Genomic DNA, 24,943 nt, shown 5'->3' on the forward strand with positions numbered 1-24,943 from the left:
TTAGTGTAAACTAACTCCAGGCCTGCCAAGTGGCTGGGGCTTTCCTGGATGTGGTGGAAGCACTCATACACAAGACTTTCACAGAACTGCAATATTCTGGTTGTGAAGGGCTTATTTTAACACAGTTTGCAACTGCAGCTCTGTAATTTCCAGACTGAAAACACATGAGCAGAATACACAGGTTGGAGAGGTCACTTCGAGCAAAAGTGACTGACTTTTCCAGCACTCATTATGGAAGGAGATAAAACAACTTTTAACCACAACCTTTACCCTTCAACTTTTCTGCTGGGAAAAAGTAATCTCACAAATTTAGCTGGCCTATCATGGACTGATGATGGTAAACAGTAAGCCATTAAGTCCATTGCATCATGTCTTCCAGCACATCCATCAGTATTTACAATCAACACAGATTAGGAAGAGATTTTTCACACAGTTTAATCACAAGATAAATACATAATTTATGTTTTGAACTAAGAAGCCTTTCGCAGTTAAAGACTTCTCAATTCTCAGCCTTATTTACTCTTGCAATTGCTATGCCCAAATCACACATTCATAAGAAAGCTCATACCCATCTACAGAGCCAAGAAGTCAGTTACATTTTTACTGCCATGTTAGAGCATCCCCTTGTGTTACACAGATTACAGTGTTTACAGTCAAACTGGGAAATACTACAATTTCCCCTCTCCTTCTCTTTTCTCCCCAAACTCCCTTCAGCACATTTGGATTTAAGAAAGCCTGATATAGGGTGACAAAAAGATGAAACAAACACATTCAAAAGCAATGGGAACTCAGAACCATCCTGCAGATCCCATTCTTTTCACACTCAGATTTGTTTCTTGAATGCACTACACAGAATCCATGTATCTGTCAGTGTTTGTGGAATCCTATTTGGAATTCTGTGCAACATGCAATACACTATTGTTTTCAAGAGAAACCACAAAATAAAGGCCTGTCTTCTGAGTTTACGCTAAAGTACACACAGTGTATTCACTCCACAGGGATTGAAGGATGAGATATAATTGTCTGTTACAAAGGTTTTCATTTTCTGCCATAGACTGTTTCATCAGATCACAACTGCATTTTATTCATATAGCATTTTATTCACATTCGCTTAATCTGGTCTGGAATTCACATTTCTTTTGCAGAATCCAATTATCTAAGTGCTAAGTGTAAAGAAAAAACTCCTCAGTCATTAAAAACATTACCTTCCAAGGGTTCCTCTAGCATTTATCATCATACACATACAATACTCCACATTTACAGTTAAAACTGCAAGGCCGAAGGACTGCTTACCTTAAATCTGTCAACAGAAACAGATGCCTCAGATAGAGACTTCACTGAGAAAGGTGTTACTTTTAGAGCAAAAGTCATTGAATTAAAGACAGTAACCACTGTGAATGCCTAAAAACAAAACAAGAAAGACTATATTGCATCCAGATGTGATTCTAACAACTCCAACCTTCTAAAAGCTCAAATGCCACAGCAGCAATTCAAAGCCACTGAAAGGCCCACAGTAAAATAATAACCATTTAAATATTCAACATATTGTCAAGCAGCAGAAAACTCTAGTGCTTTGTGACAGACCAAGAGAGACATCTTCAGTGCTTGTACATCTACAGAAAGCAGCAGTTAGCAGATTCTGCATTCATCTATGACTTACAAAGACCCAAGTTCAAACAGTGTTGCAAAACATTTGTGCTGTTTGCATCCAAGCACACTGTAAAAACAAAATCATCCAGTAATCCCAACATCCTATCTGAATGGCAAACAGGAGCACTCACATTCAGCTCTAAACTTGTTCTGGGAAGGTAATAACTGAAACAGCATTGAGAGCTTTTTGTGCAGAATATACGACTACGCTGCTGTCACACCCATCAGACACTCACTTCTGTGAGCCAGGCTCCAGCCTGGACACAGGCACAAACACAAAGCAAAGAATATGATGAAGAGATATGCCTTAGCAGAAAAGCTACTGTAGCAATACTGTAAAGAATGTTTTCAACACTGCAGGAAAGTACCTGAGCTGCTGTAAGATCGTAGCCGAGGATCATATGGACAGAAAAGGTCACCACACTGGCAATGACTACAACTATGGGAGCCACACCCACAGTGATGCTCTGGAAGTAGCCTGCACGCTCTAAGATTTTACGTTCTTCCTCACGAATTTCTAGAAATATAAACAGGGCATCACATTTGAAGTATGATTCAAGGGGTACATACACAACAGACACTACTACAACACTATAAACACCAAGTAAGAGAGGTCTAACTCTACGCTTTTGCATTCATCACATTGTATACCTTCTTTTAAAGATCACAGTTACAGAGAAGCAAACTATAACAGTCTGTACATCTCCATAAGAATACGTCTGGTTACTTTATTTAAAAACAGCAGCCAGCGCATTTATTAAATGATAAAAAAATAGAACAAAATCTTTAAAGTTAAGATTAGCACGAAGTCACAAACATTATGCTAGAAGGGGGAACTTTAGAAGCAGGTCTGTTTGTCCAGACCATCATGCACAACAAATAGGAATGGGGCACGTAGAGAACAAGAAACGTTTATAGATTGTGTGAACTCACTTTGAACATTCTGAGAAAATGGTTTGACCCAGGCATACATTTTAATGAACTTAATGTAATTAAGAACTTCATTCATCTTTTGCACACGCTCATCTGTTGTCGATACACATTTTCTTCTGAAATAAGCTGTGAGGCGTGATACAAACATCTGAAACAAAACACAACACCATGCAACATTAATGGCAACTCAGGAAGAGCAAGTACTTTCAACTCCTCCAAATTACCAGAGAAAGCCAATTTTAAAACTGATACAAGGATTCAGGGATGGGGGAAGCAACTGTTGTTCTAGCTTAAAAGACAGGCTGGAAACACTACTCATATTTCCAGCCCAGCTGCACTGAGCCCTATGGTCACAATAACAAGTTTCAACATACATAAAATTTGAGAAAATAAAGGTGTGGGGTTCTACCAAAACTGTATAGTATCAGATCCATTAAAGCTTCTGAAGCACAAGGACTAACAAGCATATAACCTAAATATATACCAAGTTGATCCTCATGGTAAACAAACACTAGAACCCATTTTAGCCAACCTTTTAAATTGGTCCCATAAGACAGAGAGCTGGATTTGCACAGTCAGATCAATTTCTACAATATGCCAGTGCTATAAAGGTGGTAAAAACAGTTTTAACACTTTTACTAAACCAATCTAAAAATAATTACTTGTTCACATTTTTCTGAGTATCTGCTACTCTCACATTCATCCTGGTCTGAAATTCAAACCCAGCACACTAAAGTTTCCAGCTCTTTGCCCTTCTTCATACTCCTGCAACCTCTTTCGGAATGTCCATCAACAGAGGACTGCTGAAAAGAACTAGAAAAGACAATCAAACTCTGCTCCTCATTGCTCTCTTTAAAATATAATTCCATTTTAATACTTACTGTTGGCCAGATACATTTGACCAAAGCAGACCTCACAGTATTCAGCCTCCATGCTTTCTAAAATGTATATTTTGAATACAGTGACAGATCAACAGCGTGATAGGGCATTTTAAAGGCAAGGAGATTTTGGCTTGAACTAGCCCATCTCAGCTCAGATGTAGAGGCAGGAGTAACTCATCAAAAACACCCACCCTCTCAGACGTGGTGCTTTTCAACATCTCTTGTTGAAATTGAACGGTGAGCTCATGCAACACCAAGCCCCTGTACACAGACTGGAGCCCTTATCCCTTTCCAACCTCTGCCACAAGCACCTGAGCATTCTCCAGTTTAATTTAGCTATGCATATTTATCTCAGTCAAATCTATGATACTTCCCATTTCTGTGTTCTAATTTTCTTTATCATTTTGATTTTTCCATTTCCAAACTTCTGCTTCATCCACCATCTTTAGAAACACCTTCAACAACAAACAGGATAAACCTAGCACATTTCAACACCTCTTACTCAGATTTATACACGTCTGACTAAAAAAATTAACCACATCTTAACTCTTTCTGACTCACCATTGCTGGGTAGAAAAGGATGAAGACAGCAGACCCCAAGAAGCCTGTTGGACCCAGAATAATCACATTATAAACCATTCCTAAGATGGCCACAATAGGGCCTCCAGCCAACAAACTGCCAACTGCCGCAGCTTCAAACATCCTTTGACCATCATTGGAACACACGTTTATGAGCTGAAAAACACATAACATTATTTAAAGAGACAGCTCATTCTCATTACGTATCCCTTTTCACACTGCAATTTCCAAAACGATGCCACAGCTTACCTCTCCAAGAGACTTCTCCTTGATATTCTTCAGCTTAAGAATTTTCTTAAATGCCATTGTCAAGATAGCTCCACGCAGTCTAACCCCCGTGCGATAATTCAAAGCCCAGGTTAGAGCAAGAGACCAAGATCGCACTATTTCCGTCATAAAGATGCCAAAAACTAAAAACAAGCTGTACTGCAGGTTGGACTCACTCTGCTGGGTATACTCCAAAAGGTGTTTCACAACGAACGCCTACAGGAAGAAATGCAAGCTTGCATGAACATCCCATCATCCCAGAAGAACATGCAACAACTTTATGTTAAGTTAGAAATAAGTAGGTTACTTTGCTTTAAAAGAGCCGTTTGAAATAGAAAGCATCTTCTTTCTAGAAGTAAAAGGTGTCAATACAAGAAGTACTGTAACAAAGCCCTGCTGAGAGCCAAGCACTGAGTCAAATTTAGTAAGTAAAAAGAGTTTAATTTGGAACCATATTCCTCGCAGCACGCTTCTAATCCTCTGTGTCTTCTAACTTAACATAAATCTGTCAGTTAGCTGAAAGCAATGCATTATCATATAGAAGAGTTTTAAAATATAGTCACTACTTATACGTTTGCACACATTAAGAAACATTCCTTTACGTGACATTAAGACCTTTTTTATTTTATCTTTGGTTTGCTTCAAACGTGCTTATTTGATAAAAAGGAACAATGTACCTACAGTTGTAGAGGGGAAGAGTGAGAAGGACATTTGCAAAACATTCCTGGAAATAAACATCAGCAGTTTAATAGTAAAGAAAAAAACAAGCAGAAAGCACAAGGTACGCAATACCAAAAGTCATTTGGGACAGGGGAGAAAAAAAAAAAGACAAAAAATTAACCATTCAATCCCTCCCCATGCCCTCTCACCCCAAAACATAAACCCTTTACCTCAGGAATCACATTTCAAACATCACCTGCAGAAAGATGACAGCCCCCAGAACCATCGATTCCCACCTCCAGCTTTTTGTGGTCCAACGACACAATATAACATAATACAACTCACAATCACCAGCAATATTAAATACTATCGACTGCGAAACAAAAGGCTTTTATTTGCAATAAAGTGCCATGTTAAATGGTAACATCTCAAAAACACTGTACAACAGGCAGAGCATTATATAAACATACAATCTGCACATACAGGATAATTATAAAGGGCTAATATCTAACAGTCAGTCTTAGCCTCCAACAAACTAGATTTGAAATTACACACAAAATTATAAAGATACAAAAACAGAACAGTATTTGTTCATGAAGTCCAAATGAAGTCAAACTTGCAGGTGCTAAGAGAGGAGGCTTCTGAGGCTGCACAAATTCTGAAATCTGGTTTTAAAAGTATCCTATGGTAGGGCTTCACAGACAGAAAAAGACTGCCTAGAGAGCTTTTCAACAAATGATGCTTTAAGATACTGGTGCTTTTGATATGCTAGCACAGAGCAGAGAATTACCTTTGCCCACAATAAAAAGCAACAAAAAAAACTGGGACCAAAGAAAATGTTTGAGAAACTCTTCACATCACAGTCCGTTGAAGTCCTCTTGGCTAAACCAGATTTTGCAAATAAGAGTTCTGTATAGTTTGAAGAGAGAGGGAAAAAACCAAAACCCCACTACTTCAAAGGTGTTGATAGCTACAGCCCAGCACCAAGTAACAGAAAAAAATGGAGATCAAATTCATCTGTTCTGAGGAAAATAATTCTGCACATCAGAACCAAGGAAACATGCTGTAAATAATTTTGCTTTCTTTTTCACAAGTGTGAATTAAAGCCAGATGTCCATCAGGTCCTATAATGGTCACTGAGAAAATTTACATGCTGATCTCTGAACAAATGTGAGGAGCTCACATTCACAGACCTACTGCATTCCAACTTTCTCCTTACTTGGATCTAGTTTGGACCACAACTGCATACAGTTGGTTTGCAGCTACTAAGAAGATTACTGACTTCTTTTTCCAATATTCAATCCAACATATGCAACCGAGTCACTGAGCAACTGGGGTGAAAAGCCCCCTTTTTCCTCACGAGCTGTAACTCAGCATGGTCGCAGACTGTAAGCATTTTCTCACACGCCACAGCATTGCTGAAAGTCTCCAAGAAAGGATGTATAAAGATAGCAGATGTTTCCTGGGGTCTCATTCCTCCCAAAACTTTTTAGTGCAATTTTTCAGCACTATTTTATAGATTCAGCATCTCCCGTGATGAAACAGAGACCACCTTATGTTATACCCCCGTATTTTTTTTCCAGAAGAAAGAAAAGAGGAAACAGCAGATTAAAGAATTTTTAAAAGGGAGAGGGGAAAAAAGTCACACAGAATTAACACTTACATCAACACACGCTATATGAATTTAAACTAATTTAATGACAAGAATCCAGCATAAAGTTATTTACAAGACCAGGAAGACAGTACAAAAACTAAAACTCAGGCTAATGGGGAAAAAGAAACTCCTGTGACTATTACCGTAGTAGGTGGTACTAGCTGCTTGGCTGTCTTAAGCATTCCCATTGAATAAACATTACCTTACCTTTGCTCTTGGCGTTGGCTCTGCCCAGCAGCACTGTCTCATTCTGACGCAGAAAACAGCCATCCTGAAAATTCTAAAGAACAGCTTCTGTCACTGGTCCCACTGCAGTGCCGGCATCCTTGCCGCAGCCAGCGTGCGACAGCACGGGGCAGGCTGCAACTGGAGCCAACTAGGAAATCGGGAAACTTACCTCCAACAGGTTACCAGTCCCCCCTCCAATAACTGACCAAACTGTCACGCTGTACTCCACTAAGATAGCAACTTTCCCCATCTCCCAAATAGGAAGAACAGTTCTGAACAGTTGCGAACAGGTACATTGTTCAGACACGGAGTTAAACTGGTAATGCTTGGTAATCAAAAAAACTTATTTGCTCCTCAACCTGCACGTGAAGTTTTGGTAGCTGATCAAATGGCAGCAAACATTCACTGGAGATAAACAGTCTCTCACCTATACTGGTACATTCTGATGGTTATTCCAAGGCAGTCTGACACGTGTCTGTCTCACCAGGTTATGGGTTTGGATACCGTGCCAGATGCAGGACTTATCAAAACACAAAAAAAGGAAGACCCTTGAAGGATCTACCTGATATTAAAAAAATCCCACACATGGGAAGTCTACAACAACGCCTTTCCAGTTATAACCATCACAATGCTCATAGCAGAGCCAGAGGTGTTGGCTAATACTTCAAGGTCATAGAGATTCAATTAAAATTTTTGAAGTTTAATAAAGCGTTTAACTCCATTTTGATAATTTTTACCAGTATATGATGTCAAGTCAAGTGCTTATCCTGATCTCCCCTTCCACCTTCATGTGACTGAAAGGGTTATAACAATACAAGAAAGCACCAATACTTCTGAGGAGACAGCATAGGCGTTTCTATGAGGCATGCCAGTTTTTAAAAACAGGGAGGAGGGATGGTAAAGGCTTATTTTTCATGCCAAATGATGGAACCAAAAGAGAATTGTTCCTTATTCAGAGAAATGAATAAGGCTGCCTGTAAATGGGCAAAAGTCTACAGATAATTTAAATTACCCGAATTGAGCATCAGTTGCAGTGGTAGCCCCTGGACTGGTCAAGTTGGGTTGATTTTTTCCTTTCCCTTTGCACTCTCTCATTCAGCATTTCAGCTGAGACAAACAGAGGAAATCACTACAGAAATTAGGGGCAACCCTGCTGCAAGTTCTTCGCTAAGGACAAAAGCTGCTACTAAGCCCTGTAGTGAAACAATGACAGAAGCTCTTCTTGGGGAAAGCTAATGCTGTTAAAACCTTTATCATGATTTATTGTTAATTACCAAAGTATGTTCATACGGTTTATAACACAAGCTACTACAAATTATTACCAAGAAAACAGTACGACAGAAAGATTTATTGTTATTCATATTACATGAAACAAGGCAAACTTTAAAAACGCTTAGAAAGCAGGAACATCATTTTGATAAGACATTTACAAGCAGGAAAACATTTTAAAAAGACATTTCACCTAACAGTGCACCCAAGTGTACTTACCCAAGAAATGAACCTTCAGCTTACCAGCACACTGAAACGTGTACTACTAGCAGTAATACTGCTCCTACTCCTCAAGGGAAATGTGTAGAGAATAAATTTAGTCAAAATTTCAACTGTAAACCTGCACAGCACGTGCAACAAACAGGTGACAAAAAAACGGTGTGAATGTCAAGTCCCATGTTGTTATCTTCATAACGACCCATAGCAACAAACAGCAGCAGCTCCTAAAGGCAACAGCGTACTCTAGCACTTCTACATGAAACTGCCTGGCCATCCTCTGTAGGATAAGTAAAGACTACACCCACAGATGACTTGAGATCTGCTTACGTTAATTTTTAAGCAGTGCTCTAATAAAATTGTTTTTTCCACTTCTTGAAGACTGTGCTATTAATGCCAATAATCTAAGATTAGTGTTTTATCAGCCTGAATTTTATTCCAAGATAAGTTTACAGAAACATAAAAAGAAAAAGAAAAGAATTAAAAGACCTGCACACAAGGACTGTATGCAAAAAGACCATGTACCAGTTAAGGAAGAACTTTAAACTATGCCCAAAAATAAAGAGAAAACCCAGTGTGCATTTCCTCCAAGAAACCCACACCCCCTCCCTTCTCCAAGAACTTGGCCTTGGTATTCAGCAACTGATCCATCAGCTGTAGGAAACCTATCTTGGATTATTGAATCACTCTGAAGCTTTGCCCCAAAACTTCTAGCTAGTAAAAACATTTAAGTGATTCTGCAATGAAACCATAATATTTTACAGTTGGCCATGAAATGAAGCCCTCTGGGGTTGTTAAAGAAAGGATGGCTATTACTTACTGGTCCACTAAAACCTGCGAGCTGCGTGATCATCAGACACACTATGGAAATGATGAGCCTGGTGCGGCAGAAAATCCAGACAACTCTCCGAAGCGAAGCATCATTGGGCCCACTTTCATTCAGTTCTTCCTGCCACAACCTCTCCAGCCTAATAAAAACAAAAGCGTCGTGTAATAAGTGTTTCACCATGAGAGAAGGTACAACCTCACAGGTATTTCAAGAAAATTCCAAGCACTTCCTAGCTCCGAGCAATAGAAAATAAATACATGGTAGATTCTGCGAGGTAAAGAGAAATACCTTCATCTTGAAATACCTATGTTGTGTTACTTCTACAAAAGAGAGATGAAAAACACAATGCTTTTTGCTTTGAGTGGAATCTTTTTGGCAGTCTTAATATAAAAACTCTTATTGGCAGAAGAGTTGTGAAGTCAATACCTGCGAAAAACTCTCATTAGCCGGATAGCAAGATCAAACCATATTCAGAGCACCTTGCTACCGTCAGTATTTCTTTTCATTATTTTAGCACAAGACTTTTTCCAGTGTAATGCTAAGAAAAAACTTTGTTTTAATAAAAAATAAAGACATGCAAAATCAGAACAATCACAAAACACTCCTGGAGACAGAATCCTCTAAATTCACTGAAATTGGCAAGAGTACAGAAACAGTGCAGCAGCACGAGGTGGTCTATGAAGGATAAAATAAATTCCATTGTTCTCAGAAAGGCAGAACAAAACATCCGTGCTGCTTTTCTAGTGCAATGCTATGTCACTGCCTGTGAACTAATGTATTAAAAAAAGGAAACAAGAAAATAATGGAACAGGATGCCTCTACCTTCTACAATTGACATCTGATGACTCATGCCTTGATAAAGACCACACATCATCCATAAACAATTCCCCTTTCTTGTACGCTTTGTGGGCCAAAGGAGTGAGCCAGGAGAAGGTCATGCAGGAGAAAAGCCCAGCATTATCAACAGGGTGCTGGTGTCTAAGAAAAAAAAAAAATACAAACAATCACAAACAAATGAAAAAGGAAACAGAATTGTAAATCCCTGAGAAAAACAAAGGTTCCTTTCATTGAAGGATCATCCATGCCAGTCCTACTTGCTCAATAAATTCTAAGGCATTCAGTATCAGTCAGCAGACCTGCAGCTGCAATCCTGCTTTGTGGACAGCCTGAAAAAAAACACTGTTATCAGTCCTTTGGTAGCCTAAAGACTTACTTGGAAGTAGTCCGTATGGGTTTCAGCGCATTCAGGCCATGGTGGTATTTGCTCTTGTGATGCTCTTCATCCAGCATTCTCAGCTGGGAATGCACAGAGATGTCCAGCGGCAGGCCCTCTGCCCGAGCAGCTGCTTCCAAGGCATCCTGGCATTCAATCTGCTGTTACAAGAAAGACAGAAGTCAGTCTTCACAACTAAGTTTAAACTCCATGACTCCTGACTCCAGCAACTTTGCATCTTTTTCTCCTGTGATCCGTGGTGCAACAGCAATCACCATCAATCAAATGTTTTGGAGGAGAGGCTTCAGCCTGGCAGCAAAGACATGGAAGCCACACACTAGATCTGCATTAGATGGCTGCATTTGTAAAACTTAAATTAATCAGCATGTTCCCACATGTAAAACTATCAAGAAACAAACACATCGCACCACTGTACAATCAAGATTTTAAGAAAGACCATACACTTCTGTGTCATATTAGAAAAACTCCAAACCGTGCAGTTTAGCAGGAAGAAATCATAGAATCATAGTCACTAGGTTGGAAAGGACCCACTGGATCATCAAATGAGACTCCTAAGCAGTTCTACAGTGCATTTCTAGAGCAAAGGAACGAAGTACAAAAACCAGCAACAACCCAACACTGTTAGTTCAGTTTTCCCTGTTATTTTTCAGATGTTCATCATCAGCAATATCCTGATGGCCTACATGCATATACAGTTTTCTTGGAAACTAAAATCTTGTAGCCCTCATTAGCAATGGGATATTGTGGGCTCTAGCACTATTCTCCAAAGGAACATCTAACAAATCATGGCTGCAGTATCAAACAGAAATCAAATGACACCTTTTGTAATTCAGCAACTTAATAATATACCAATAAAAGCAATGGAACAGTGATACATCTCAGTGTTTATAGCTCTAAAGAAACGCCCACAGAAACAAACCAAGTCTAAATTGGATTCTACTCAACAGCACGGAATCATTCAGGCATCTCTTGAAAAGCAGCAGTTCACTGCTCAGCATCACCAAAAAGGCCAACAGATAAGGAAGACTTGTTAAAAACAACACAGAATAAAGCAGAAAACATTCACATACCATACAAAATACTAAGGTTTGATTCCTTTCTGAACACTAGTCAGTCACCTATCAATTCTGTTCAAAAAAGATATTCTGCTCAAAAATTCCTTTCTGCAGAGAGCAACAAGAAGAGCTGGGACTGGAACAGCTTCCACACAAGCATAAATTTAAGATTTTTCAGCTGGAGAGAAGAGGAATAAAGATCAGGTAGAGTTATTTTGGAAGTTCACAAATTCATGAATGCCATGGAACACTAGGGAATGGCCATCAACTGTTTTTACAACAGAAGAACTGGGGGCACTCAGTGAAACTAATGTTTTTGGCAGAAGGTATACTTATATCAAGAACTTTGCCACAGGATGCTGTAAAGGTCAAATGCATAAACAGACTAAAATCAGAAGAATTAAACTCACATAGGATAAATGTATCATAGGTTACATGCATGACACAACAGAACAGCAACCATTTACACAGTGTCTTATTATGCTCAAATGGATTCCAAGAAAGCATGTGAAACCATGGGCAGCTCCTAACAGAGGGTGATGGTTCCACACAGCACATTTCATGAAGCTGTGCTATACCTGGGCACAGGCTGATACAATTCAGTAACTGGGAAAATTAACACAAAGAATACAATTAAACTTTTAATCCTGAAGGGAATCTCCAAGAGTGCCGATGAAGTACTACTGCACGCATGATCTTGTCTTGTTCTTTTATCTCCACAGGTAGCTCACAGACAGGCAGAGAAAGAGAAGCACACCTGGCCCCTCTGACTTTCTACAACTCGGGAGCACAACAAAACCCTGCCAGCACCTGTTATCATGATTTCCTTGTCCAACCAATTGGTCATAGCAACAATAGGCGCATAAAGTAATGTGAGAGCCAGGAACACAACATGATGGCTCAAATCACAACAGACAGTCTGGGCAAGGTGAGGAAAATGTGTTGTTTAAGAGCAGGAAAAAACATTTATGCACTAAATTAGAGACAGCAGTACCGAAGTGACAATCCACATACCAAGCTCCTGTGAGAAGGCCATGAAAATACATAAAATTTAAGAGTCAAGTTAAAAAAGCTGTCCAATAGACAGCATATCAGAGGTAAGCAAGACAGAAGGTCTGCAGGAAGCAAGAGGGGCATGAAGAACATCATGCAGAAAGGCAAGCAAACTCAAATATGTTTCACATAGTGGATTTTTTTTAAGTTTCCTTCTAAGCAGCCACCACAGGCATTTATTTGAGGATGAGGAGCAGGTAAAGAGAAAGGAGGCAGCTGTGTTATGTATGGCGGGGAGGAAACAAACAGACCAGTGAGATCCTAGTCTTTCACACAAGCAATCTCATATTTAACACACAAGGTAGCAATTTATTGGTTTGACAACAAAACCAGACAAACCTGGAGGCTAAGCAAAATAGATTTTCCATCCCTTACTCATCTTGCAGAGAAAGAATTTGATGTGTATGTAGTCAACCTATGAACAAAACCCCACCCACCAAATTACAGACTATTCCGTAAGCAGAGCATCTTCCAGGGCTCAGATCACTGCAGGGAAGAAGCTGTATCTCTTTTGGTCCTACTGTTACCTGGCAGGAAACTAGAGCAGACACAAAGGCTTCTTTTATTAATCCCTACAGCTGACAGAATAGAAAAGCTAATGTAGTTGATTTGCTATCACGCAAAGTTAAAATTGTTTCAATTTAGTAAAGAACTCTGAGTTGGCATCACTGTGGAACAGAAACTCCCACCTCCTGCATTTAGAAAGCATAGCTCAGCAGGCCTCCTTGCTCCTTTGTTCAAGATCTCCATCAGGAGAGGCAAATGGCAAATTAACAGACCAGCACAATAGAGCTCAGGACTAGGCATGCATAAAAGGAGCAACAGAATTCTATGATCAGCAGTCCTGCTCAGTGCTTAAAGTAGTTTTAAAATATTTAAGAGACTTCATTAAAGGACTGGTATTTCAAAACAAGATTATCTATTAGTTTTTTATGGGCTGGGGAACACAGGATCAACTGTCCCAGTTAGCTTAAGGACAGCTAAATCAAACTAAAACAAAAGTCTAGGAAAAGATACTCGCAAGTTTTAATTACATCCTTTTTTCCAAAAATTACTGAGTTTCTCCAAACATAACCCCACTTGAAAGCAATTAGGGTTTTAGACACTGCTTTTGCAGGTAGCACTGGCAAAAAAAAAAGCATAAAAGCACTAAAGCATTGTCATCCTGACTTCTGGAAGTCATCAAACGCTGCAGTACCTAAAAACGAGGTATTAAGTTTGCAGGTCCAACACAGCCACGTCTGCCAACACTTGATGAAGCAGCAAGCATTCTATAAACTTAATATTCCACTAAGAAAATCTTCCTCTTCTCCTTTCACCAGAATTGATGCAGTACACAAAGTATTAATAGGGGGATTTGCAGCATTAGACTTCCAGTCTGCTCTGTAGTTAGAATGCTTAGATTAGAACATGAGCCTATTTAAACTAGCTTAGTGTATCATCCATCCCTACCAGCTGTCTCCCTGAAGTAAGGGGCAGCAAGGAGGAGGCACCAGGCTGGATCACAGTGGGCATGAGGAAGGAGGCATTAATCCTTTGGACACCTGCATGGGTTCATTGCCAAGTACAGACAGCAGAGCCGAGTTCACACAACATCAAGAGGAGACCACCAGACAGCTTTAGATACCTAGGAGTTATGGTGACAGCTTTCAGGATTACTGCAGTGATCCAAGTCAAGAAGTGAAGGCCTCCATTTGCTTTCACCTCCTGGCAAGTGGAATATAAATGAAAACTCACATCTCTGCTGTCTTCCCAGCTTCTGCTACAGGGAAGAACAGGTCTTTACAGCACCAGCCATATACTCAAATGCAGAAAAGATGTGCAGCTGTCCCATATACCTCTGAAGAGAATTAGCTGTTCAAAGGTGTGGTCAGGTTTGCCATAGGAGTTCAGAGATTCAACAGCTTAAAATCCAGTCACTCTAACATAGTTATATGTGACTACATTACACAAGACCTCTACAGTTGCTCTTCTGGGCTAGTATTAAAAGCTGAATTAGCATTTGAGTCACGGTTTCAAAGTTTGCCTGAGTTTATGCATCCTCAGATTAGAGCAGAAGTCTTTCAGTAATGTTTGCATCTAATATCCGGGCTCTGTGGCAAAAAAAAAAAAAAATAAAATCAGGGTATGTATGGTTGTGATGAGCCAGTACGTTTTCCAGTCATATATTGAGCACGTCTACTTGTCCTTGCAGGAGACAGTTATATCAGTTTCTTCCAGGAACACTGCTTATTTGACCATGCCCTTGCATTCTGGCAAGCTTTAATGTTAAGGCAAGATGTTCTGAATGCTTCCCTGGCATCCACTTATTCCTGCAATCCAAGAAATGCAGTTTGGCATGTAGCATTCATTTTACTATTCTGCACCAGTAGTTGCTGGGTACGCATCTGGCTAGCAGCTGTGCACCTGCTTAGGTTCCTGGCATATGCACAGATCCATGTCTTCTGTTTTTCCATTAAAACTAGTAGTCACGAGCTTGTAATCAAAACATACAGGACTCACTCAGAGCTGAGATTGTACACTGATCATGCAGCACTGGAGCTACATATTTCACACACAGCACAGTAACAGCAAACAAACCCCTGTGGAACTGGATACAGTGATCAGCCTTAACTGTAAGTTGTCCTACAGAATTAGCACTCTACAGGTGTTCTGACCATAAAGCTAGGAACTTAACTCCTCACTAAGCAGACCAAACTAGCACAGCTGGGGCTGAGGATTCAGCTCCTGACTTGTTCAGGTAAGCTCTGCTATCCCAAACCACATGCAGCCTGCCACACGCTGGAGGTGTCCTTCCAGTAATATTCTTTACTCAGGCCATGCCTAAGCTAGGTCACAGCAGAAGCAACACTGGTCACTTATGCTACACCACCAGAAATTCCCAGGTGGCATTTAATAACTACTGGAGCCAAGCCACCAGTGAATGACAGCAGAAGCTTTGACACAATAGCATTTACTGAGCCTCATGCAACAGCCTTTTTGCAACTCGCCTTCCTGTACCAACACAGGCTTCCAAAAGCAAAGGGCATCCCACTCAAGTGTCAATGACCTAGCAAACTCAAAGTAAAGACCTCAGGACTCCAAACACTTTAACCATAGTCCTTAAGAGGGACTGGAATACATATTTTGTTTGTGGAACTGCCTGTTCACAATATGCGGTTCAGACCACAACTGACTATTCCTTAGCACTAGGTTTTGAACATTCTTATCCTAATAACCATCTGTCTCTCAAGGACTCCCTGCACATAAGTGAGTTTTGACTCATTTCACGGTAAGTTCTCCAGTAGTTTGGATAAATGTATTAAGTGTTGCTTCTGGCAACTCTAACTGTACGCAGAGTTTGAGACAGCCATAGGGCAGAATGCCTCCAGCACTACGGTGGAACACTAAAACAGAAAAGATACTGAAAGCTGTCCTTCACTGATGGGTAATCTCCTTACCTACTTTTGGCTGAGTAGGCCGATTAACAAATTTGGTTTTGACAAAGGAACAGCAACCAACAATAGACAAAGACAATACTGGCAAGCAGCCAGATCTGAAGTTATCACGCATCTAAGATTTAGACAGAAGACGGTTAGTGCACAAAGATAGACAACTTTAAATGGAAGCTGTGGATTAGCCAGAACATCACGTTCCTCTACAAAATGTCTCTGATAGTGAAGGACTTTGATTTAATAGTAAGAGGGGAAAAAAGGTTTCTCAGATACTTAACCCTCCTCCAAGTTTCAGATAAACTTTTGATACACAACTCCAACTCCCGATGGATACACTCCTTTCCCAGCTAGCAATATGTACATATATATGGAAGACAAGGTAAAGATCAATTCTTCAGAGTAGTTAGAGTATCATCATAAAACATTCCCCAACAACCAAGTCACAGATCTCGCATCAAGTTAGTGATTACTTTAGTAGCAGAAGTTTAATAGTACAACTTGACAAGGCAATACATTCAGTTCTTTGGGCATATCATGGAATTAAAGCACCTTTAGAAAGCAACTCAAGACTTTGCTTCTGCACATAGTCCAATGGCGTTTTAAGCTTTCAAAGACAGATCTACCTTGTTAGTATTTCTGTTAAGATCTGCTTTCACTGGATCTGAAAATGCAAGAATATTTAACATTTAAAGAAAATCACAACTTCAGTATGTAGGCACTTCACTTATCCACATTTGCCTTCCTGAGCTCGTTATGTGAGCTCATCCCTGAGCTTTAGCTCTGCTGATCACACCAAGAATCTTGAGACAAGTTTCTGAAAAAAATCAGAACAAGAGCTAAAAACTGAACTTCAGAGCATTTTGTATGTTCCCAATACAGCTGCACTGTCTACTCATCCCTTAAACACTTGTAGTTGGCATAACAAACCAAAGTAGAAATGCTAAGGGAGGGAAAAGTTTCCACCTTCCTTCCTTTCTTGTGCACTGTTTAGAAAGGTTAAGTATCATTCAATTAACAACAGAAAAATTCTCTACAGCTTTTAACAATGGTACACACTCCCAGATCTTCTGCACACTGTCAAGGCAGTTCAATCACCGAAACCAGGTTTGATGGATGTTATCCTTCAGGTTCATGCATCATTCACCATTGCCTCCTTCAGCATGGATGCTTACGTGCTCCTAATTCTAACTTCACTTTATATCTCACTCCTCCCAGGAGGGCACATTATGGTGATGCTTTTCCCCAAAAGTCTCCTGCAGTGGCTTCTTTGTCCGAGGGTCTCAGCATACAGGCACTTGTTCTAGAATAATGAACTGTAGAGGAAAACCATTACTCTGAAGAAATTCCTCACCCCAGGTTTATTAGCACAACATGTTTCTATCCACCATGCTGCATGTGTTCAGACACCACTCAAGTTGTCTCAGTGGCACACTCTGCATCATGCTTTGTTCTTATGACCGTATACACTACAGAGTGTTCAGATAGAACTTGACCAACTAGTAGAGAAAGGTTAGCAGCACCACTTACAGGCAGTGTTTGCAGAACTGGTCTAGCCATCAACTCAGTTCCCTGCTACTTCAGCTGCTCAAGGACAGCATTAGACTTGCACCTTTCAGAGCTGATGTTACAGATACAGTAGCAGATCTGATGTCCTGTCAGTCAGTAGAACAGGTTCATTTTAAGAGTGTATCACACCTGCTCACTGCATCAGTGGCTGCATCACTGCAGCAGTCTGCTCACAGCAGGGGAAGAACAGGATCCAGAGGAGCACACCTTACCTAGCATAGCTTTTCATATAAGCCTTCCAAAGATCACTGGACAAATACTATCTTCTTCCTACCTTACAGAGAATCAAGCAACAACACAAGGAAGTTTAATAGGGTAAGTTTCAATCTTTATTACAACAGCACCAGGAAATAAGTATCTCCTTGCAGCCAGACTGTAGCAGAACACAAAAATGCACTACACTGCAAAAGCTGAAGTTCCAGCTCTATGTTTAAATTCTTATAAGAATTCAGATGTATGGTTATATACCTACACCTGTGTCAATTTTACATTTTAAGGCAGCACAACCTAAACCAAGTCCTCCTTCACCTTCCATGCAGCTATAATCTGAGAAAATAAGGTATCTAAAAATACCAGTTAAAAACAGACAACAGATCCTCAAGCTGCTAAGTGTAGCCATAAACCAAGTACAATAGCACCAATTACACCTTTTGGAAATACATGAACACACATCCAAATTTGCTCTATTCTTGCACATCTCGTAGCACAGTGAAACACCAAGATGCTCAGTTGGGTGGCAATTAACATGAGGCTAGCACTTTGCCAGTTATCTTGATCAAGTAGCCAACCACAGTTTCACTTTCTCACGCAGTGAGCATTGTCATCAGCTCAAACTATTGCAGCTTCTAGCTGTAATCCGAGTCAACCACATAGCAATATCTTTGTGTAGACATGAATTCAGAACGCCCACAGCCCTTTAGAGCCTACTCAGGTTGTGATTCCAGAAGTTCAGTGTTTACTGGTTTATGAAAATACAAAATCTTCTGGAAAAATGCAGAGACATTCAGCAACTTCAAGTACAACTAAAAGTTCATAGTTAAGCTGTCTAGAAGGCCTGGTCTCAGCATGGAGTGCCAAGGCACTAGTACCTAGGCTACACTCACATTCCTATTTCTGAACATGTTGTTCAGCACAGCTGGTTCAGACACTTCAGATGCTCCAGGGACTGAGAGGCAGAGTTGATCCGACTATTAGACAGTCAGTGATAAATCACTTCAAAGCTATCAGTGCTTGAAGGATTTGCATCAACTCCAACAAATTCCAAACACATTCTCTTTGGCAAAAGATGTCAGAGAAACCTGAAAAATAAAATTTCAAGGTGAGGACAAAAATATTAGTAGGCTTCTGACAGCTAAAGTTAGCAACACATTTTTCCTGCATGTTTAAAGCCATCTCCACAGTTCCACACCGCCCAGTGTCTTCAAATGCAGCAATCCACACTTGAGGCTTGCCACAGATGGTGTAGATACAGTCATTATGCTTCAGCAGCAAGAACCGAATCCGGAACATTCCATTCCAGTCAGAACCAATTACAGCTTGAAGGACAATTTGTAAATTAATGCCTAGCATTGTTAACTTAGGTACTTATATTTTAAGAATTGAATTCTCTCAAGCATTGTGTATCACGAGAACAAGCTGCTTCTACAGCTTCTTCTGTTGCTGCAAAGATAATGGGGTACGCAAGCACAGTGCTCACTTGCCTGCTGTTCTATCATATAAGCACAAAGTCCACTTTGAGCACAAATTATTTCTTTCTCATCTGTCATTTTATCGTATATTTAGTCAACACAATAGGGTCTGCCTTTCTTCTCAGGACACACTGCTTTTGTGAGGAAAAAAATACAATTACTTCAACCTGAAGGGCACATAAGCATTCCAAGAACATGTTCTAAATGTGCAAGTATAAATCCATATTTCAAAACATCTCAGTTTTTATTCATTGGTAATATAACAGCTTCTTACAGAGGAAGACCACTAACTACAGTGCTAGTAGCTAGCTACTTGCTAGGCAGCAAGTGCACCTACACATTATCTTCTTTCAGAAGAGCCATGCCCCCACATACAATAAGCCCAATTAATGCCATATTATGCACTGGGAACAGGTAGTTAACATCTTATTTTCTAAGCTACATTAAGGTCTCCAATAAAGACTTAAAAATCAATTGTTATAAGAACACACTGCAAAAACTTATTCATGAGGTGAATATATGCATTCACAAGCTGAACAAAATTTTTTTCTTGAATTTCAGTCCCAGAGTGCCTATTTCAGAGGTCCAAATTTCTATAGCAACATTCCCATTAAGCACCAGGAAAAGCTAGATTAGAACTACTTATATTGCAGCATGATTTCAATTATGATTCCAGGAAGCCTATTTGAAAAGCTCCAGTCTTTCAGAGAAGCGATCTTTCAGGCTGTGACCAAACAGCATTTAAGCTTTTAAGGAAAGAACTGCAAGTTCTTTTTCATTATTGTCATGAACACCCATTACAGCATCCTTTCAGCAGGAAACCTGAATGCCAGTATGGACATTTGAGGAGAGAAAGAACAAATTTGAATACAACCTTTATGCAAAGGCAAAGAAGAGACCTTGGCGTATTAGTAAAATAGCTCTTTCTCCTATGAAAACCTTGACCAGCTAACCAACTAGTCTTGTCCAGTTCTAGTTAAGAAGGATACATAAACACATAGTAATATAGGCAACAGAAAAAAAACAATGAGTCATGTTACTGATCAGTGAAGCGTACCTGTAGCCCTGCAGAAGTGATCACCATGAACAGCCATTAACCAGTGGTCCTTGACTACCAAAGGCAGCATGTTCCTGTATCCTCCTCAGTAAACTACACAGTTCCACCTCACTCTAGGAGGCATGAGGTACCTGTGCAACATGTTAGCAAGAACCCTACCTCATGCAAATTCTGCTGCAAAACAGTCCCAGACCTGCCCTCCACAAAGATCTGAGGTTAGCAGTGAAATAACAGCTTTCATCTGCTTGCAGCTTGTTACTTGCAATACAAGTAACACAGCTCTGTCATTTTTTGGTCAACCTTGCTCAAACCCTGAGCAAGGTTTTCTACCAAAGAAATCAGAGTTCCCAAATCTCTACCAATGGCACACTGGACTGATTCAAACAACGGAGTTCCACTGCAACTTAACCCTTCTATCTGAACTGCTATGTTCCATCACCAGCTGTACCAACAAGTGCCCAATAAGCCACCTTGAGCATATGACCCGATTCCAGGTTTCATAAAGGATAAAGTAGCAAAGGGTACAGCCCCTTCTCCCACCTTGAGATTTTTTTTTTTTAACAGCTGAGCTACAGCTCCTACCCTTTTGTCACAAGCAGAAGGGAAGCACTTGACCAAACAGGCAAAGCTCACCCTTATGAAGTCTTTGCTTATCCCTGTTACCAACAGTATAAAGCATCCCAACAAGTGGTAAAGCCAAGAATGCTGCTGAAAATAGAGCTAATTTCAATCAGAAAGGAAAGAGCTTGGTATAAAAACATGAACGGGTAACTTAAAGTGTTATGAATACAACTCCTTTTACTTAACCTCAATAATTTACAAGTAAGCAGGATTTAATCTCATTGACCTGCAGCAACAAATTAAGAGTTTTGTGTTTATCGATTGTATACAAGCTACAAGGCTAGGAAAATAAAAAGGTAACCAAAGTTTGAGCCAGAAATTAACTCAAACCTGGTATATTGAACAAGGTAACTAGAAGGTAAAATGGGTAACTTGTCAGAACTAGCCGATTCCATTAGCAAGATAAATTAGGCCATTACTCAAAGAAACCGAACCAGATAAAGTTCTAGGTAAGAACTAGAGTGAGCCATTTTATTGCATCAGTAATCACAAATTTTACAGAATGTCTGTTTTGCAATCAGTTCTCTGTTACCCTGTAGTCATAGGCAGCAAATCAAATTCTAGAGGTAGAAAGGTAAACAAGACTACCACAACAGAGTTAAGCTGACCTGACGCTGCCTCAAAGTCAGAGATTCTAATGCCACATTGTGCAAACATGCAGGACATAGCTTACTTTCAGCCTTCAGAAAAAAAATATGCTGGTTTAATCGATTTCATTCATTCAAAAGGTTTAGAGGTACCATAAGATTTTGTCCTGAGAAGTTCAACCTGGCATCAACATCATTAGATGATGCAGGTGAACGGGCAGAGATAACACGCTATGATTACTGCTTAAATCCACGGCCACTGGTCAGGAAGCAAGGCCACCCACCAACGGCATCACTGTTGTCACCACTAATCTGACAGAGCAGATTTGCTGCTGGAGGGGGTACAGTGCATGGCAAGCCCATGACATCAACATAATAAATACCATTAAGAGGGTGCATTGTGACTTCCAAGAGCTCTTAGTTCTGCATCAGTGCCTGCTCTAATGCAATTAGACACTCCACCTTCCTCTGAACACCGTCACCAATAGTCTGCTGAGTCATAGAGCCTGCAGGGACAGCAGGAGCTGCAGGGCCTGCAAGTGCAAACTGCACTCAGCCTGCTGCAGAGCAGATCACTCCAATCTCAAAAAACAGCAATGCAGCACTCTTAGCCCACATTAAAAAGCACAGCAAAACCCTTTAAACCCCAGTGAAACAAGGTAAACCTCATCTCAAGTACATAGTCTCTCAGCATCTAGTGTAACGCAGCAAGTCAAACATTTTAATGTCTTCAGATTTCTTCCAAAAGAAAATACGGTGAGATTCCCTATTTCCAACCGTCTCACAGCAGGGCTGTCACAGGCAACCTATATGGAATGCCCAGTAACACATTTACAAGCACCTTGTCATTGCAAAAAATCAGACACAGGCAGTATTAACTTTTTTGTTTGGCTTCAGAAAGTTCTACATTAATATTTTAGAAAAGGTTTCTTAAGGACACGCAAAAAATATTTCTGTGCTAACATTCAGAGAAGCTAACATTTTTAATCTTCAACTGGCACATGTTGTTAGTTTCAGACCATATCTTTCACCAGTGTGGGCGTTCCTATTATCTGTGCTTTTTTTTTTTTGTCCTAGAGCACTTGGTATATGCACTCTCTTCAGTGAGAGCGACCTCTAAACATTAGAAGCCCAGAGCAATGACGTGATAGCTCTAAGCCAATGCTTATTTCAAGACCCAGCTCTCAAATTAAACTAGAATTACGACAGCACTTCACCATGTTATATACACAGAAGTAGAAGACACAGTATTCAATATAGATTACTTCCATTTGACGGAAAATGTGAAGGTCTTGCTATTAGAGCAAACTAAACATCTGCTTTAGAAAACTAATCCTTGAGAAAAACACAGAATGATTAAGTTTTTCAGCTGCCAACACTGAATAACACGATTCGTGCTGAGCTATTTGCTTGGTTTTAATGATTTTCTTAAGTACAAAAGCTTAAAATATTTCCTGAATTCACAACAAGATCTAAATACTAGAAAAAATCCATTTTGTTCAAATGTTACTGAAGTCATATTTTAAAGTGAAGAATGCTTAATCAGACTTGTTACTAAGACAGCTAAAGAACCCCTTGGAATGACCTCTCGCACAAAACGGAAAATTCATTATTGACCTTCAATGCCATGAATCTATACTGAGCTGGCACAGCAAAAAGCCTGCTGCTGCCTGTAATTTAATAAGCATAAATTGCAAAACAAACAATGAAAAAATAAACTGACCTTATGTTTAGCATGCTGAAACGTTGACCCTTCCTGCTCTTCATGCTGCACCGAGTTGGCTCTCTCCCTCACGCTTCTATACCCAGGACTGGGTATAATGTACTCTTTTCCTATGTCGATGTCTTTCATCTTCTGTAAACGCCAGGGTTTACAAGTGTAATTTCACCTCAAATACCTGAAAAATAATTAAATTCCACTTCATTATACACTGTGCCCACAGTCATTTTTAATCATCCATTTTTCCAAGTTTATTTTTTCAACAAGAATCAGAAAGCAATTGTAAAATAGCTTTATTACAACAGGACTGTATTAATCTGACCTGGGAAACCCACACAAGACTAACTTCTCCTGAACTAGTTTAAATGTACCCTGAGGTAAGCAAAGAGCGCAATGATTCTCAATGCACTGGAGTACTGTCATACTTCCTCCCCTGGAACTCTGAAACGCAGTTATGCGATCTGACAGATTAAAGTAATAACTACAGTATTTAGTTGAAACTCTAAGAGACTTGACTTGGAAGATAAAAATCTCCAAAATCTTTTGTTAGCATCTGAAGTCACACATATCCAACAACTTACTAGTAGAAAGTTTTGCAAAACTGATCTCTCTAGAGATATCACACAGTAAAATTCATTGCTTCACATGCATTCCAGAGAAAAACCACCTTCCTTCTCCATAGCATTATTCATTTGCTGCATAGGCTTGAGCTACCGCTGAAGCTAAAGCGCAAAGGATGGGGTCACATCTTCGGCACTGGGAGGCTGAAGGGAAACCTCTAAACTGCACGGGAAGGTCAGGAGGAGACTCTCAGTCCCGAACAGAAATCACCTCCCACCGCCAGACCTTGTTTTATGACTCTGCTTTATCGCATTCTGTCACTTGCCTTAACCCGATACAAGGGTGACATTAGTCAGAGGTTTCTCCCGGTGCACACGCCGCCTCCTCTCCCACCGCTCGCCCCCAGGCGGCTCCCCAGCCCCGCTCCCCCACAGAGGATGCTGCAGGGCCCGGGCCCCATCCCTTCTGCAGCAGGGATGCGAGCCAGGCCCCCGACTGCGCCCCGGCAAGGGCTGGGGGTGAGCGGAGGAGAAGGAAGGGAAGGACAAGCGCCCCCCGCCGAGGGAGAGACCACCGCTCCCCAGGCTCCCGGCATCGCCGCTCACCGCGGGGGTCACAGCCCAACCCCCCCCTCCACTCCTCACCCACACAAAGGGGCGCGGCGCGGCGGCCCCACTCACCTCCACCCCGCACCCGCAACCGGCCCCGCTGCGTCTCCTCCACTCAGCGGCCGCGAAGCCAAACAACATCGCTTATAGCGGTTCCGGCCTCCGCACTGCGCCTGCGCGGGGGCTGCGGCGCCCTCTCCTCCGCGGCGCCCCACGGGAAATGTAGTCCTCGCCTCGCTCGGCCGCGCTCTGCCTGTAAGGGTAAGAACTACACTTCCTAGAAGCCCCCGCGCGGGCCGCCTCCGTTTGGCCTCCACCCCCCTCGCCTCCGCGCCCCACCCGTTCCCTTCGCGCCGCTCCTGCCGCAGCGTGGGGGGTCTGGAACGTTCGTCGCCGGGGTGGGGCGCGGCGGGGCCGGGCGAGTCGGCGAGGGTCGCGCTGTGCGCTGTGCCATCCGGTGCAACGCCTCTCAACGCAGCCCCGTGCAAGCGCAGAGCAGTGCGGCGCTTCTTATGGGGCGGGGGGAAACTCGCCTACCCCGAGGGAACCCCGAGATAGCGAAGCCGAGGAACCCGGCTGGCCGCGGGGAGAAC

At 41.1% G+C, this 24,943-nt stretch overlaps 1 protein-coding gene across 3 annotated transcripts in view; it reads right to left on the reverse strand.

Annotated features, from left to right (window-relative positions):
- The window catches only part of ABCC5 (ATP binding cassette subfamily C member 5), a 44,422-nt gene extending 19,890 nt beyond the window's left edge, over positions 1–24,532 (reverse strand). Inside the window, exons 1-10 of one of the 3 annotated variants that reach the window (XM_054074643.1) lie at positions 24,423–24,532; positions 23,185–23,359; positions 10,380–10,537; positions 9,989–10,144; positions 9,158–9,305; positions 4,293–4,526; positions 4,026–4,199; positions 2,584–2,731; positions 2,019–2,167; positions 1,294–1,401 (exon numbers count right to left, since the gene is read on the reverse strand). In XM_054074643.1, the coding sequence (XP_053930618.1) occupies positions 1,294–1,401; positions 2,019–2,167; positions 2,584–2,731; positions 4,026–4,199; positions 4,293–4,526; positions 9,158–9,305; positions 9,989–10,144; positions 10,380–10,537; positions 23,185–23,313 (1,404 nt within the window). In that variant the 5' untranslated portion in view covers positions 23,314–23,359; positions 24,423–24,532. Of the gene's footprint in view, positions 1–1,293; positions 1,402–2,018; positions 2,168–2,583; positions 2,732–4,025; positions 4,200–4,292; positions 4,527–9,157; positions 9,306–9,988; positions 10,145–10,379; positions 10,541–23,184; positions 23,360–24,386 lie in introns of all 3 variants that reach the window. The other 2 variants (XM_054074641.1, XM_054074642.1) reach the window with 2 other exon arrangements.
- Between the last annotated feature and the right edge of the window lie 411 nt (positions 24,533–24,943).

Source organism: Cuculus canorus, chromosome 9 (genome assembly GCF_017976375.1).
Source record: "Cuculus canorus isolate bCucCan1 chromosome 9, bCucCan1.pri, whole genome shotgun sequence".
Classification (NCBI taxonomy): domain Eukaryota; kingdom Metazoa; phylum Chordata; class Aves; order Cuculiformes; family Cuculidae; genus Cuculus; species Cuculus canorus.